Source organism: Opisthocomus hoazin, chromosome 4, assembly GCF_030867145.1.
Source record: "Opisthocomus hoazin isolate bOpiHoa1 chromosome 4, bOpiHoa1.hap1, whole genome shotgun sequence".
Lineage (NCBI taxonomy): Eukaryota > Metazoa > Chordata > Aves > Opisthocomiformes > Opisthocomidae > Opisthocomus > Opisthocomus hoazin.
The window spans coordinates 74216377-74231863 of record NC_134417.1 but is presented as its reverse complement, the minus strand read 5'-3'; the positions used below and the strand labels follow the sequence as shown (position 1 = coordinate 74231863).

Here is a 15487-nt window from a genome sequence, read left to right as displayed (position 1 = left end):
TGAAAGCAAGTGGCATTTCTCCCTCTTTCCTTTGTTTCCCCATCCGGATAAGAAATGCTGTCGTGGAAAATACTGAAATCATTTTAGGGGCTTTTCTTTCAATTGCAATGGCACGAGTGTCCACAGTCAGCAGCGAGTAGGAAACAACTGTTGCAGTACATGGTCTGCTTTGAGAAAGTCCCTTAGAAGTCGGCAAGACATGGCCAAGTCGCTCTTTATCAAGTGAAGAGAGATGCTAGCAGAGCATTCCATGTCCTGTGTTGCATGCTAGTACCTCTGCCCTTTCAGAAGGCTTGTCTGCAAAATACTAAAATGAAACAACAGCGTTAGGCTAACCCTAACTTACAAATAGGACTGAGGCAACTCTCACTAATTGCCTTTTTTTCCTTGTTACGTAATACAGAACAGTTTGGGAGGGGATTGTATACTGCTAACCAAAGGATTTATTTTATGTGATTAAAGTGGGTAGGTTGCACATGTTCTGGGTTAATGACGTTGCTGTCTGGTACTCGAGATGCCACACTGACATTCCTTCACATGGCCCAAACTCTCTGTATAATTTCAGATAAAGTTTCTGCGCCTCAGATCCCCATATGGAAAACTGGAATAATAGTACTTGTTTTGATTCGAATTCTGTAGTTAAGAGCCATACGATTAACAATGGCTGGGTCCATTGTAGAGAATGGCTGGGTCCATTAAATTCTGTGCAACTAAATTTTTCATGGAAGCTAGATTCATTTTTATCATCCTTGTGGAACCTAATCATCTTAGAGAAGTAATCACTCAGTAAATGCTTTTATAAGAACAGCTCTTCCCACCTTCTATAAAGCATTAGAAAAGTATTTACTTTCAGGATACATGCCAAATATTTGATGTTCATAACAAAATAATCAATATAGTTTGACTAATAAGTATTAGTATTTTGAACAATTTTTCTGTAACCTCAGCATTAATAGTTCTAATTTCACTTCATGATCAGATCTCTAAGAGAAACTACAGATGGTCAAAATGAGCTGTGTATCCTGCATCACCTTATAACTGCTTTGTGAGGTTGATGACAGCCCTATGATTGAAAATCCTCCAATTCAAGAACTCCACACTAATACTTCTGCATCTGTTAAACACAGAAGTCTTCTCAGGTGCAAACTAATCAATTTTTGTGCACTGCTCAGGTCTGACATTGCTTTTGTGGCCTTTTACTGTCAAACTTCTTTGTATTTGGGGGCATACGATCATGTTTGCTTCCTAAGGTTTCGATTTGCATTCATCGAGCCTCTGCAGCAGCTTAAGATGTTTTGCCCATTCATAGACAGTTTGAGCTTAAGAAATGCTTCACTGTGAAGTGACGTAAGTGCGTCATGGCTATGCGTTCTCTGCTCTGCTTGTAACCTCCCGTGCTGCTACGGGGCGGACAGAAAGGAGTGTTACAGCCCAAACTAACAGCAAGATTCAACAGAGCTCGTGTGTCAGAGTTGTTAATCAAAATTAAGTTCAATTCACAGTCACCAATTTCCATCTTTGTTGCTCATCCCCTTTGTTTCCTGGTGGACAGGATTCTTTTCAGGACTCTTAAGTCTTTTTATTTTACCATTTAATAAAAGGAAAGTCTGTAAGTGATATGTGCAGATTCATGTATAAAGTTAGAGAAGTTCCTTAAAATTAGCAGAGGAGCCCAAAACTTCAAAACCTCCAAGGTTCCAAGAGCTTTGTTATGTTATTTGTTACCAAATCCTAACTATCTTTGTTAAACAATTCAAATGGCTTATTCAATTAACTTGTTCCGAAGTCTCCTGTATTTTAGAATAATGTGTTTCTAGTAAACGGGTCGATATGGCACGAAAGAAACAGCAGCTTCAGTATTCAACAAATATTTAAAAGCTGATCTGCTTTAAAAACTGTCTGTTGGTTAGTTTTCATGTTTCCTGTTTGGGGCTTAAATTTTTAATTTTTCTGCAAGTTCCTCTGTTTGAGACTTGGTAATAGAGAGGGGAAAGCTGGTGAGTCTTTTTCTGGTTTGCATCATTGGGGCTTAACTTTTCATTGGTTCCACAAAATATGAGTAGATGTGTTTGAGTTAGTTTTAGGATTAATACAGTATGGGCATTTCTACTCTGGGAATAAATATTAATTCTTCAATAGTTCTCGCCATCAACATGGTCTGTACTTTTTCTGCTTCCTCCAGTAGTCTTTCCAATAGAAATTTGAACTATTAGTTGTAAGGTGAGTGATTAAAAAAAAAAAGACAGCTTCAGGTGCAGGTGGCAAATCTTTTCAAGATTAATAGCCCATTTATAGTGGAATATGGTGACCTTAAGGAGATATAATGTTTCGTAAATACAAAAATACAGGGATCTTGCACTTCACTGCTCAACGCTATTGACCCTGAAATGCAACCATCACGTGGGAACTAGTAGAAAATTGGTGATAATAAATAATACTCCTTGCTGGTGACAGCACCATAAATGTTCATCGTAATAAACAAATATTGAGAATGGAGAAACGTACAAATGAAATATAATCTGGGACAACACAGTACAAAATACAGCAGTGTGATGTTTGAAAAAATATTCCTGTTTTTGACATCAGTACCAAATATGTTATCTGCATTAGGTATGCTTTTTGGACCATAGAAGTGTAAAGGTCTGTCAAATGGAGGCTGCTCTTTCTATGAGATTGTCTGTAGAAGTCAAGAGTTCTGAGTTAAACAATTCAAAATTTTATTTTTTAAACACTGGGCTAAACGGAGGATAACATCCTGATGAAGGGGTTTGTTTTGGCTTGATTTTTTTAAAGGTTTGTCTCCACACAAATATATATTCAGCAAATAAATGTATTGTTTCGGGGTGTTTTATCTTTAAAACTGTATAAATACATATATATATAATATGTATCCGTCCTCTTTTCTGTTTTTGTTTTTGCTCCTGCAGTTTATTGTGGAGTGTCATGGGAATACACTTCTTCCCCAGTTTTTGGGCATGTACCGGCTTACTGTTGATGGAGTTGAAGTATATATGATTGTTACAAGAAATGTGTTCAGCCATCGTTTATCTGTTTATAGAAAATATGATTTAAAGGTGAGAAATAACTGCTGATGAAATAACTGACAAAGTAGCTGAAAATCTTTACTATAAATGTCAGATTGTGCTGATGCTTGAATATTGCTCAGAATTTTAGTTGATTTGAAATTGTGTTGTGTAAGAGCCAGCATTAACCGGTTGACTTCTGCATCTAGGTTTAGCAAAACCGAAGGATGGTTTTGTAGAAATGTTACAAATTCATTTGTAATGTGCGTTTTTAAACACAGTAATTTAACTGTTCGTCCAATGTAACTAATGGTTAAAGGTAAAACCCTTCACACAAGTACAATAATAATTCTGCTTCCTATAGGTTTTTATCAACATTATGGAAAGCCACAGCTGATTCTGCAGAGGGCTTTTATAAAATGACCAAGTATCATCATCATTTAAACCAATAAAATGCTATTAACGAAGTATATCACTACTACAAAAGCTTTGTATTTGATTCTGTATTTTAGAAATAATTCCAGTGAAAAAGAGAAGGTTCTTAAAAAAACTGAAATTTCTCTTGCTTTTATCGTTAGATGTGTTTTAGTTTTGTTTCAGAAGGTTCATCAGCTCATTGTAGTAGTTAATATACAGTGCTTGCAACGAATGCCCGAAATATAGTCTTAGTCTTTCCACCTAAGGGATTGTATTTTAATTTCCTCCATAAAGTCTCCCCTTAGAAAACTACTTCAATACACTTAATTTCTATGTCTTGAACCACTAAGTGTATCTGCAAACTTGTTTTAAGATGTTTATTTAGCATTCTGTATTAAGAGATTTGTAATGCTGTGTACAGCACCATCCTTTCCTACTGTCAGGTATCTGCCTAGCAATTGGTTAGATAGTTGACTTAATGTGATTTATGAGAACTGATTTCCAGATTGTCAACAATTGACTTTTTGGTATTTAGTATTATTGGCAGCAGAGTTTACCCAAGAAAGGTATTGTTTTAATCTGAGAGAACAGTATGTGTTTTAGAGCATCATAAAGTCCAGATACAGTAAAAAATGGACAAAGGCACAACAGAAAGAAACATAAATGATATACAGTACGTTCTTAGCATTGATGTCAACAGCTGTTGCTACTATTTACCTCTGTGAGTGCTTCTGTACTCTATTCAGTTTGTCCAGCGGGACAGAATTGCTTTGAAGATAAACTTCTCTTGCAATTTAAACTTAGCATCAATATCATATTATTCTTCAAAACAAACTCCTTCACCAAGCAGATTTCTAGTGATATTGTATATATTAGAAATCACTTTTTCTTTATTTTTATTGCCACAGCATCTGCGGTTCTAGGTTCAGAGTCCTTTTTTTATACGTGAATATTTTTGACACCAGCTTAGCGCTCACTTGTAGTGCATTTCTACCTGTGTAGATACTAAGAAAAAGAGACCACAGGTCGGCATAGGATTTCAAAGGTATTTTCCTGGCCACTGAGGCATTTCATTAGAATGACTTCAATGTCAAATTTGGCAATCTCCCTGATTTTTACTATTGAAAATCCACTTTTTTTCCCCTCCAGTTTGGTTTTCAGCTGATCTCTTTTCAGGCCCGAGAGCCTGTTGGAGCACAGAATACAGCATAAAAGATGTATCATCAGTAAACTAAAATGTCAGGCTTTTACCAGGCTTTGTTATCAGTTAATGATACTATGCTGGGCCATACATAATAACTAAGACGTACTGTCCCATTTATCTTTTCTCTCCATCCTTTCGAAGTTTTCTAAGTTTCTTTCTACAAACAGACTAAAACATGATATAAATAAGATGTGGTTGGGAATCCTCACATTCTTTGAACTAGTAGGACTCCACTCCAGCACTTTCTTACATGATGTACGCCTTCCAACAAATGACAGAGCTAATTTAGCTATCTTTCAATGTCCAGTTATCATATTTTTGGTTATTATTTCTTGCAGTGCTATTATGTGATGAACAAATGCTGGGTACTTAAAGGTGTGGTCCTACTCCAAGAAATTTGCAAGGCAATATAAGCAGCCATTTTTTTGTCACCTCGAGCTTATTCAGAAAGTACCATGTTGCCTACTAGTTTTAAGCTAAAAAATCAATTAAAAAAAAAAATTAAATAGCCAAAATATCTCTAGCAAGCGCTGTAAATCTTGTGAATCCACAGCTGGTCTCATCTCTTCTTTTGACTTCATGTTGCTGTGAGGTGCTTTGTTCTTGTTTGCACTTTGTGATCTTTGAAATATTTTTATGTGTTTATGTTATGTGACATCTTTTTCATACATGTATTACATATCCACAAATAGATATATAGAATAGGGTATTCCGTAACCATACAGCTAAATTGGCACAAAAAGATGAGAAGTCTGCCAAACAAACCGAACTTCCAGGAAGATGGTCTCAAAATGAGAATGAGACATGAGGAAGAAGCTCCACAGTCAGGAGGACAATAGATGTAGAGCATTTGCGGATTTAATCCATCTTTCTTCTCTCATGATACATCTTCTTCAAGTGATGGCAGCAGTTCAGCGGCCCTGGGCCTTCTACCTACTGTATCACCTTTCTTTAAAACAGCTCTCAAGTTCAGAAGAATGCAGTTCATCCACTTTTTGACCTGTTACCGTAACATTTTCAAATTAGTTTCTGACATATGCACATTTTTAGATCCATTTTTTCTGTTTCAGGGCTCTACTGTGGCTCGAGAAGCCAGTGACAAAGAAAAGGTATGGTGCATTTCTGTTTCTTTTTCAGTTACCTAACCTGCTAGCTAGTCTCAGGACAAACATAACCAGTGCTGTTCTGCCCCTTTTCTTTATTTTCTGTCATATTCTCCCCTCTTGAGTTCTACCTTATTCCCTCTTTTATCTTCCCTCTATTTTCTGCAGACCTTTGAATATTGGTTTGCAGTGGTGTTGAGATTTCAGAGGTAAGTGAGCCAATCGTCTACCTCCTCCTTTTCCTTTTTTCTCTTCTCTTCTTAGTTTCTTCAGGGCCTACCCTGTGCTAGGAGAACATCAGGACTGTCTTCTCTTCCCTCTTGCTTCTTCATCTTCTTTCTCTTGCTCTTTAATATTGAGATTTATGGATACTCCATGTCAGTTAATGGAATGATGTGACGTGGCACAACTTCTAAAGTGAATGCAAAGATGAACCAAACCTTGAATTGTGAGAATCTTTGGATAGGTACAGATCATACAAACGAGCAGACAACTGACAGACTTAGGTGTACGTGGAGCTATAATGAGAGACAGTATCTCCCTCAAATTCTGGGCTGAAACTTTGCTCTAAAAGAAAATCGATCACTTTGTTTTTCTCTATCTCCAACTTCAGTTCATTTGGAAAATTTAATGTTCTCGGAATCAGTATTTCTATGAGGTTTCAGTGGAATAGCTTGATGGCACTTTAGGAGAGGTTTGTCTAGAGATTCCACAGATAACTGAAGGTGGAACATAGTCTCCATCTTCTAAGACTTCTTAGATTTCCAAGTTTGGGTGAAGTCTAGGAACCCATAACCCTTGTTTTCTTAATTTTTCCAAGTACATTCCTTCTGAATTAGCATAAGATCATTCAGGACTTCAGTTAAAAGACTTCATTTTATGTTATCCCCAAATTCCATTCAGATCATTTGTTTTTCTCCTAAGCATTAGTTGTACCATACCTGCCACTCTGAGTCTTCCACAGACCAGTCAACTGTACTAAGGAGTAAGGGACATGCAGTAGCTGTCAGTCCTGCAGTTCTCACTGCCTGAAAAACTGTGTGCGAAGTTTTTTCACTTTGTCCTAAGGTGTGACTGAACACTTACAATTCTTCTTCCAGCTTTAGGTACCTACCATGTCCCAAATGCCAACTGCAGTTGCAATAGTCAGCATTAGCTCTCTTTTGCTGTGCCGGGCCCTCAAGATGATGTCTTGGATGGTCTCTGTTCTTTTCTTGTGGTCTATTTTTGTTCTTATTTAGTAGCACAACGCTAGTGTTTTTAAAGCAGAGGGATAAACCCTTTGTTGTCTTACAAACAATATCTAGTGTCACTGAAAACCTCTGCTGGTAGTACTAAAATAATCTGATAGAAAGGAGGAGAGCAAATTATTTGGATGAGACTACTTCAGGTTGCAACATTAATGCTTGGAATAGTAAAATTTAACAAGATTATATACATTCAGCTGTACAGGAGCTGATACTATACAGATATTTAGTGCAGTGGTTTTGAGTAGTTTTAGGAATATGTCTCATATTAAGAAATAGATTAATAATAGTACACACGTACTGTAATTAATACGTTGAGTGAGAACCTCAAAGAAACAATGCCTTAATTTTGTTCCCATGTAAGTTCATGGTAAAATTACTATTGGACTTGATTATAGCTAAGTTGAAACAAAGTTGTGTAATTTTTTATAACTGTATACAACAATTACTCTCTAAATTTAATGTGAAATCATAACTTCTGTAAGGCAAATAAAAATTCTTATCAACTTCAACACATCTAGAATCTCCCCTTTTATTTTAAGTACTTCTGTGAAAGAAATATAGAAAAACTTGTCCTCCAAATTCTTCTGCTGTTTTAAATCTCACATATTATTTTCTTTTCAAAGGAATTTGATTTATTGGAGACAGAGCTACACTAGACTTATTGATGTTGCAAGCCGACAGTCTGAGGCTGTTAGAACATCCCTCGGTTCCTCATCGTTCCCCTCAAATGCCAACGCAGTGCAGCAGAGAAGCCACAAGCTAGCACTCAGAACAAACATTTCTAAGAAAGAGAATTAATTGGGTAGATTTCCACATTCATAGAGGGAGCAACATTTTAGAAACATTTTAAGAAAGACTCTTAGGGATGCAAGCAAGGGAAAAATAATATTTTGCTTATTACATGTTTTTTGTCGAAGTTCTGGAGTCTGCTGTTTGATTTGAAAGGGTCAAAAGAATACACTACCACGTGTCTGTATTGTAGATGTTCAGAATATTCATCGTCGCTGCTATCTGAACCTCTTGCAAAAGGCACTAGAACTGCAGTGGTTGACTCATCTAAACTACTCAAGTGTTTCTAATGCACAGTTTTTAAACTTAAATGAAAAGGGGATTGTATATTGATACAAATAGACAAGGAAAGTTTGTTTTTGAAACTCTGATCAGTGCTAAAGACCTGCTATGGTGAGAGGTGTCTGCATGTGTGGCACTGGTTTCAGGACCTGGAGGACTGTGTTGACAGAAGTGTGTAAACTGTCTGTTATCTGTAACTGGCAAGGGAGAGCTCTCTAGCATGTGTTCTCACTTCCATTTTCTCTTAAGTAGATGTCACTATTCCAGACTTTTTGATTGTTGTCTTCTGTGGGAGTCTCAAGCCAATCGTAAAGATGTTAAAACACCTGGAAAATTTTAGCTTGAAAAGGAAAAAAATAAGGCATTTTAGCAAACGCTCTGAAGAGATTTTAGCATTTCCTATGTTAGAAGAATTGCTCTGAATGACTAAACAAAACCAGACAATCTCAGATACTTGGCTGGTGTAGTAACTTATAAGCTAATTTTTAGCCAGAGGCAAGTTAAACCATCTATTTATTAATATTATCCTGAGAAGACGTTAATAATAATAGAATTTCAATTAATGGCAGCATTATTTAATTGCTTATTGTAAAGGTATCCACTGCTACTCACATCTGAAAAACAGAAAAGTAATAAAAGACAGGAAGCTTTTGGTGCTAAAATGTACGGCTAAAATGTCTGGCAATGGTGTAGTTTTTAAATGAGCTTCTAAGTAATTCATATTTAATTTCAAATGCCAACATTCAAGTAATCAAATTGTTTTCAGAATATTTAGCGTAGCATGTTAGCTTCTTTTAAAGCTGCAGAAGCCAGAAGACAGAAGAGCAAGTCTTTCAGTCACATCCTAATGCAGACTGCAAATTTTAGATAAATTACTTTGAAATTTCAAACTTGCTAAAAATGTGATGTTCTTGAATCTTTTTCATATCGAACTATTCTCTTGTTATTTACTCAGTTAATAAAGAGAGGCAATTATTTAGAAACATTTATTGGACTAAAACAAGAAATCAGGAAAAATAAGTATTTTTCTACCTTAGTTTTGTAGCATAAAATAGGTATTAGTATTCAAACATTTTTTTAAAATCTTTTTTTAGGAAGAAAAGCTGGCTGAAATGACTTGGAGAATGTTACTTTTCTGTCCTGTTTTCAGTTTATCTCCCGTTTGACTGTCTTCGACTGTTTAATACCCTAGCGTGTTGATGAGCAGCTACAGCAGGACGAGGGAGGTTCTCCTTCCCCTCTACACTGCCCTAGTGAGGCCTCATCTAGAGTACTGTGTCCAGTTCTGGGCTCCCCAGTTCAAGAAAGATGAAGAGCTACTGGAGAGAGTCCAGCGGAGGGCTACGAGGATGATGAGGGGACTGGAACATCTCCCCTACGAGGAGAGGTTGAGGGAACTGGGCTTGTTCAGCCTGAAGAAGAGAAGGCTGCGAGGGGACCTAATAAATGCTTACAAATATCTGAAGGGTGGGTGTCAGGAGGATGGGGCCAAGCTGTTTTCAGTGGTGCCCAGTGACAGGACAAGGGGCAATGGGCACAAACTGAGGCACAGGAAGTTCCGTCTGAACATGAGGAAGAATTTCTTCCCTCTGAGGGTGACGGAGCACTGGAACAGTCTGCCCAGGGAGGTTGTGGAGTCTCCTTCTCTGGAGATATTCAAGACCCACCTGGACAAGGTCCTGTGCAGCTTGCTGTAGGTGACCCTGCTTCGGCAGGGGGGTTGGACTAGATGACCCACAGAGGTCCCTTCCAACCCCTACTATTCTGTGATTCTGTGATTCTGTGAAACTGTCATTTCAGTATTTTGTGATAATCAGTGCAGAGACAAGCTCCATCCCTTAGATTTCACCTTAACACAATTCCTCTCATTTGCATTGTAAGTGATATTTTTAATAATAAAGGCATCACTTTGTTGCCAACAAGTATCAGCACATGCACTTACAGGTGTCTTGAATTTTAGAAGAACAGTATGTCTCAACAGTTGTCAAATTCTGACAGCTGCTCCTTTATTGGGGGGAGGGGGGCTTTAGTTCTCTTTATTTTTTTATTTTTGTTATTTTACTAGTGGGCATTTTCTAGTCATTCCTGGGACGATTTTGCCCTCTTAAGTGAAACCAGGATAATGCAGAACTCCGCAGGTGGTCTGCCTGCTCACAATTACTCTATACTTGCAGTAAGACATCAAATTAGCAGTTACAGCTGAGTCTACTTGTACATACAAAGAACTTAAGCATGTTGCTTGTGAGTAAGCAGCTTGGAAGGAAATTTAAGGAAGAAAAAAAAAACCTAACTGAACTGAAGCCCACCATATGTCATCTTTCTTGAGCAATTTCAGATATTACATGTTTTTAAATGAATCAAAAACTGGTTGCGTTGCCACCTCTGTGGTACATATTTCATAAATAAGCGTAAAAGCAGAGAAATTACAGTAAATACATTTGAACTGAGGATTTTCTATTCAAGTTTCTTTTTTGGAAAAAAATTGTTGTAGTTGGCAGCTATGTTACATCTTAGTTAAATTGTATGGAAAATGCATAGCTCTGATAATTAGATTGCAAGATGCTGCTAGATGTAACAAATCACCTCTTAGCTTTACTTCTTACATTATATATTACAGCATACAGTAATTAACTGATTTCTGAGAGGTTGATTGTAACTAAAGGAAGAAAGATTTTAGTATAGGAGCATAGCAACAAGACTACTCAGTCTTGAATTAGTTTTTTTCTTTTGATGTCAATAGGTAAAACTTCATTCAGGGTAGAGCATCCCAAAATCTGAGCTACTTTTTCCTGCTATTTTAAAATTGCTAATTTCAGAACAACATTTTTTAACTTATTTCTTTTAGTGATTTCAATCTGCTTCATATGTCAGACTCACACAACAGACCTGTGAAGAATGTCTTAGATTTCTCTGTGAAACATGAATCTCAAGGTTGCATATACAGCGATTATGACTTTCAAAACATCATACTGCAATACATTGCAAAGATAAGAATAGACATTCAGAGTTCAGATTCCTGTTTCAGTGTTTAGCCTTCATAGGAGACTAACCCCATTATTGTTTTTCAAAACAAATCACTAGTTTGCCTTTGTTTGTTTGGGGTTTTTTGTTTAAAAGTCTGTTTTCCATATGTTAAAAGAATTAAAAAAAAAATAAAAGTAGAACTTTGTCTTGCATTTTATATGTTGCTTGTTCATTTTGCAGCAGGAAGGCATTAACCCTAGGGATAATTCCAGATGCATTCCCTGAGCATTGAAAAGACGTATGGTTACTATTTTGGTGCATGCTCGAATTCCTAATCCATCTACAACATCCTGCACAATTTTTTTTGTCCTACAGAAATGCCTGTTATACAAGCTAGAAGCATTGCAATGTTCCCTCTCAAACCCCATTTTGGGGTTACAGTTCTATTTCCATTGCCATTTGCAGTCCTGTGATGCCAAGCGGAGCTGCAGACCCTTGTTTGGTTAGAAACCGCTGCCTAGGACAAGGCGAATTGTACAGCAGCAGTTTGGATACAGCTCCCGTAACTACTGGAGGGAAGAAGCTGCAATCTTCGGCCTTCCAAAAAGCCTATAGTTATTCTTCTGCCTTGTAGATCTGGTGACTCCAGACTTTTAATTCAGTTCGGAACCGTCTGTGCCACATTATTACAAACTATATTTAGCATTGTATCCTTCTTTAAAAAATACTGCCTTCCATATATGCTGGTGAGCCCAGTCAGTCTAAAGTTAATCTAACTTTTTTTTTTTTTTAAAAAGGTGCATATGAGACCTGTACTGTGAAAAGAAGCCCAGGGTGTGGAACTTCACTCTTGGCAGATGTTTTATACCATTTTCAAAATTTGTAAACTGTAAGCCCAATATTGCCATGATGAGCTGTGTGAATAATGTCATTTGTAGCTAGTTCCAAACAAACAAGAAGACTGCTGTGCAACGTTTCTCCTACAACTTAATCTTTGCCTTTATTAGGTGAGAAGTTGCTGGCAGGTTGTGAAGACAATTAGTCTTTTTCCTTTTTCAATCTAAGACTTATTCTGAAACCTAACTGTCCTACAGCTGTTTTAGCAAGCTTCTTCCAAAAATGTTGGCATTAATGTTAGCCATGATGGTTATTTTTGATCATGATGCACAAAAATCCCTCTGGATAAAAAAAAGCTAATATTCATTTCAACACATTAGGATGGGATGCTGAATTGAGATGTGTTAAGAAATCTGCAAAAACTATTTCCATGTTCCTATAGAAAAAAAACTTCACCTGGTTCTTACCTTTCAAGTTTTTTTTTTTCCCCAAAAACGTCACTGGGATGTTTCACCATAATTTTAGTTTTCGAATCAGGCTTTACACATTCTGTCATCTTAGTCAAAGAAATCTTTATTGCTTTTCAGCCTGTTCAAAAGCAGTAAAATCTTCCTGCCATTAAAATTCTCTGCGACCATGGCAAAATTTGGAATGCAAACCTGAAGTGTGCAAATAACATGCTTTTTTAATAAATACTTCATATTTTTAAAGTCTGTTGTGCCTTTCTTGCATCTTTAAGTAGGGGATTAAAAACAGAGGAGATGGTTCAGAAAGAAAATCTATTATTAATTTCGTGGAAGTAGTTAGATGTTCATCTCCTGTGCAGCTCTTAAAATATTTAGTTCTTTAATGATAGTAATATGTTATTATAATGAATTACATTCTAGGAGAATCTTTTTCCAACAAGGATTTTGCTTCGTTGGAAATATTTGAGACTTCATTAAAAATTAACCATATCAATTATTTCATTAAAGCAAAATCTCATTTTTTTCGTTCAGATTGTGTTTTAAACTGCCACAATGTGGTTTTCTTTATATTTGTTTTTTTCAGTGCATAAGAAGAAAATGTACATGTTGGGATTTTTCAACATGCACACAGATATTATTGAGTTTAAATGACTACAAGAGCCCCTCCTAGTCGCAGATTTCATAGGTTTTAATTCCTAAATTCACAGATCAATTTTAAGACATGAATTCAGTTAAAGTACTACTAGAATAGCTACTAGTGCTGGCTGTCATTAGTAGTATTTAGGACTGCAACAGTATCCTAGGGCTATTCAACTTTAAAGAAATAGGAAGAATGATATTGCCTAGCACACCAAAAAAAACCTTTGTCTACTAATACCTAGAAAGAGGGAAGAGAATAGGCTGGGAGACATCATACAAATAATGTGGTGAGGGCAACTGCTGACATGTAGCTTTTTAGCTTCAGTTTTCTGTATAAGACCCACTGCTTTTACTCCTTCCTTTTTTTTCACATGCCTTGGTACTGGCTTTTAATTTATGCAGTTCTGCACTTGCCAAGTCTTCACAGCTACAGGCGTTGGCGTGAGGAAAAGTGACCTCAGATAAAAATCCTCAGAGGGATTATTGAGGACTGGGAGAGCCTGCACACAAGGCAGTGAGGAGTCTGGCTTTTCAGGAGAGCTGATTCACTGCTGCGAATGTCCTTGGGAGTGCCCCGTGGTCTTGTGAAGGCAGGCACGAAATGCGGCTGTCTCAGCTTTGCTAGCTCACTTCTATTAAAAATAAAGACAAGGTTAAAGTGGAGTATGGCACCTGCACGGCTGGTTTACCAGCTCTAGCATCTTCCAAAAAAGACATTGCTTGTAATTTAAGTTTGTTTTTACCAAAGATAGGACTGTTATCAGTGGAGTAGCACGTATCCCCCTCCCACTGCCCGCCGGGTCTGACTGGCTGATGCCAGGCTGGGCAGGAAGTCTGTGGCAGAGCCTAGAGCTGAACCTGCATCTCAGCATCTTAACCGCGAACACATCTTTCCTCTTTATTCACCCTCCAGCTTTAAAAAGCATTAATAGGGGGGTTTTTTTTCAGTGTTAATGTGTTTGTTTCACTTTAACCTCTGCCTAGTTTGTTAAATAACTTGGAAAGATAATCTGGGGTTTTTTTAGTGACTTTGGGCTAGAAACAAAGGAAGCTTGGTTCCTTGCATTCTTTTCATTATTGTTTTGTCTGAAATTAATTCATCCAAATCTCTTCTCCATTCTTAAGCATCCCACGCACTAGATTCCATCCTCCGATGTTGGCAGCATCCCTGGATCTGCAGTCCTGCCTCTGCAGAGCTAGCCCTCGTCCATGGGACAGTTTGCTCAATTGTGTATGATAATCTCTACAGCTGTTAGTCTGGATGCTTATCTGATGTTTCCCCTACTCATTTTCATCCTAAACCACTCACTGAGTAGGCCAGAAAGAAAATCGATGCACACTGTGCTGTCGTATTATAGTAAACAATTGATTGTGAGCTTCAAGAAGTGTCTGACGTAATCTTTAAGTAAAGCAGCAGAGCACTGCAGGATGACTCCTCCATGGAAGGAGTCTGGGACGGATAAATGGCTATAGCTCCATCTCAGCTGCTTCGGGTTTTTTGATTTTATGTTAAAGTAGAGGGTCTTTATTAGAGGGTATTTTAATATATCGGAATGTTCAAGATGCAACACAGTAGTAATTCAGAGCAGCCAGACTAGGACCTCATTTTTTTCCAGAGTTCATAGATGTCAGGATGCAATGGATTTAACATGGATTCATAGCGATTAAAATATTCTTAATTGCTGATGTGTTTTTGAGCAGTTATTGGAAGAGAAAGAACACTTTTCTAAACAAAAGCAGCATTGTGGGATCTTGAGAAAATCCCAAATTCCAGGTCCAAGAAAAAAATTTGGACAGTTGGGGAACTGAGTATTTCAGCCACTTCTGTGCACGGCCCAACAGCAAAAAGAACTTTTGGCCGTTGTGAAGATCTATAACAGTGTTTCAGGGTCTGCTGTGATGCTCAGATTTTAGTGCTGTGCTTTCCAGTATGTACATTTTGGAGCAGAGAAAAGAACCTCTGAGATTCTTTTCCTTACTGTGTCATAGGAAGCAAATAAACTTTACGAAAAGTGCCGTCTCTGGTCAGGTTATAAGCAGTGTCTGACTAGTTAAACTTAAGGAGGACATTCCAGTAGTCTGATATTAGATGCCTTTTATTCCTAGCGGAAGGACTTCCAGATTAAGTATAAATTCTTTTATTCAGTGTACCTGTTAGTTCATGGTCATTGAGGGTTTCAGTACTCGGTTGTTCTGCAGCATTTTCTTTGTGAAGTAAACCTGTTCTTCCCTACTACTGATTAAAGGTGGAGGGCAGGGAGAAAGGCTCTTCGTTGCTCTTAATGGGCTAATTTTTTAAAGGCTCTGATTGCAGAAGCTGCTGTTACTTCTAGTTTGCTTGACTAAATACCCTGAAGGAACGGCTCTTTTGTTTGTTGACTTGCTGGGGTTTTTTTTAAGTAAACTTTCAGTCAGTACCCTTTGAAAATAGAGCCCACCTGAGGGGTCTTACTACTGAATCCCATGGTTACTCTATCTGACTTTCCTTAATGCTGTTGCAAATCACTTCATG

At 37.4% G+C, this 15487-nt stretch overlaps 1 protein-coding gene across 5 annotated transcripts in view; it reads left to right on the top strand.

Annotated features, from left to right (window-relative positions):
* PIP4K2A (phosphatidylinositol-5-phosphate 4-kinase type 2 alpha) overlaps positions 1–15487 on the top strand; it is a 117773-nt gene that overhangs the window by 92863 nt on the left and 9423 nt on the right. For 3 of the 5 annotated variants that reach the window (XM_075419515.1, XM_075419517.1, XM_075419513.1), the window contains 2 exons: positions 2928–3074; positions 5715–5753. The exons of 1 other annotated variant lie outside the window; for it this stretch is intronic. In XM_075419515.1, coding sequence (XP_075275630.1) covers positions 2928–3074; positions 5715–5753 — 186 coding nt within the window. The remainder of the gene's footprint in view (positions 1–2927; positions 3075–5714; positions 5754–15487) is intronic. One more of the 5 variants, XM_075419514.1, reaches the window with a different exon arrangement.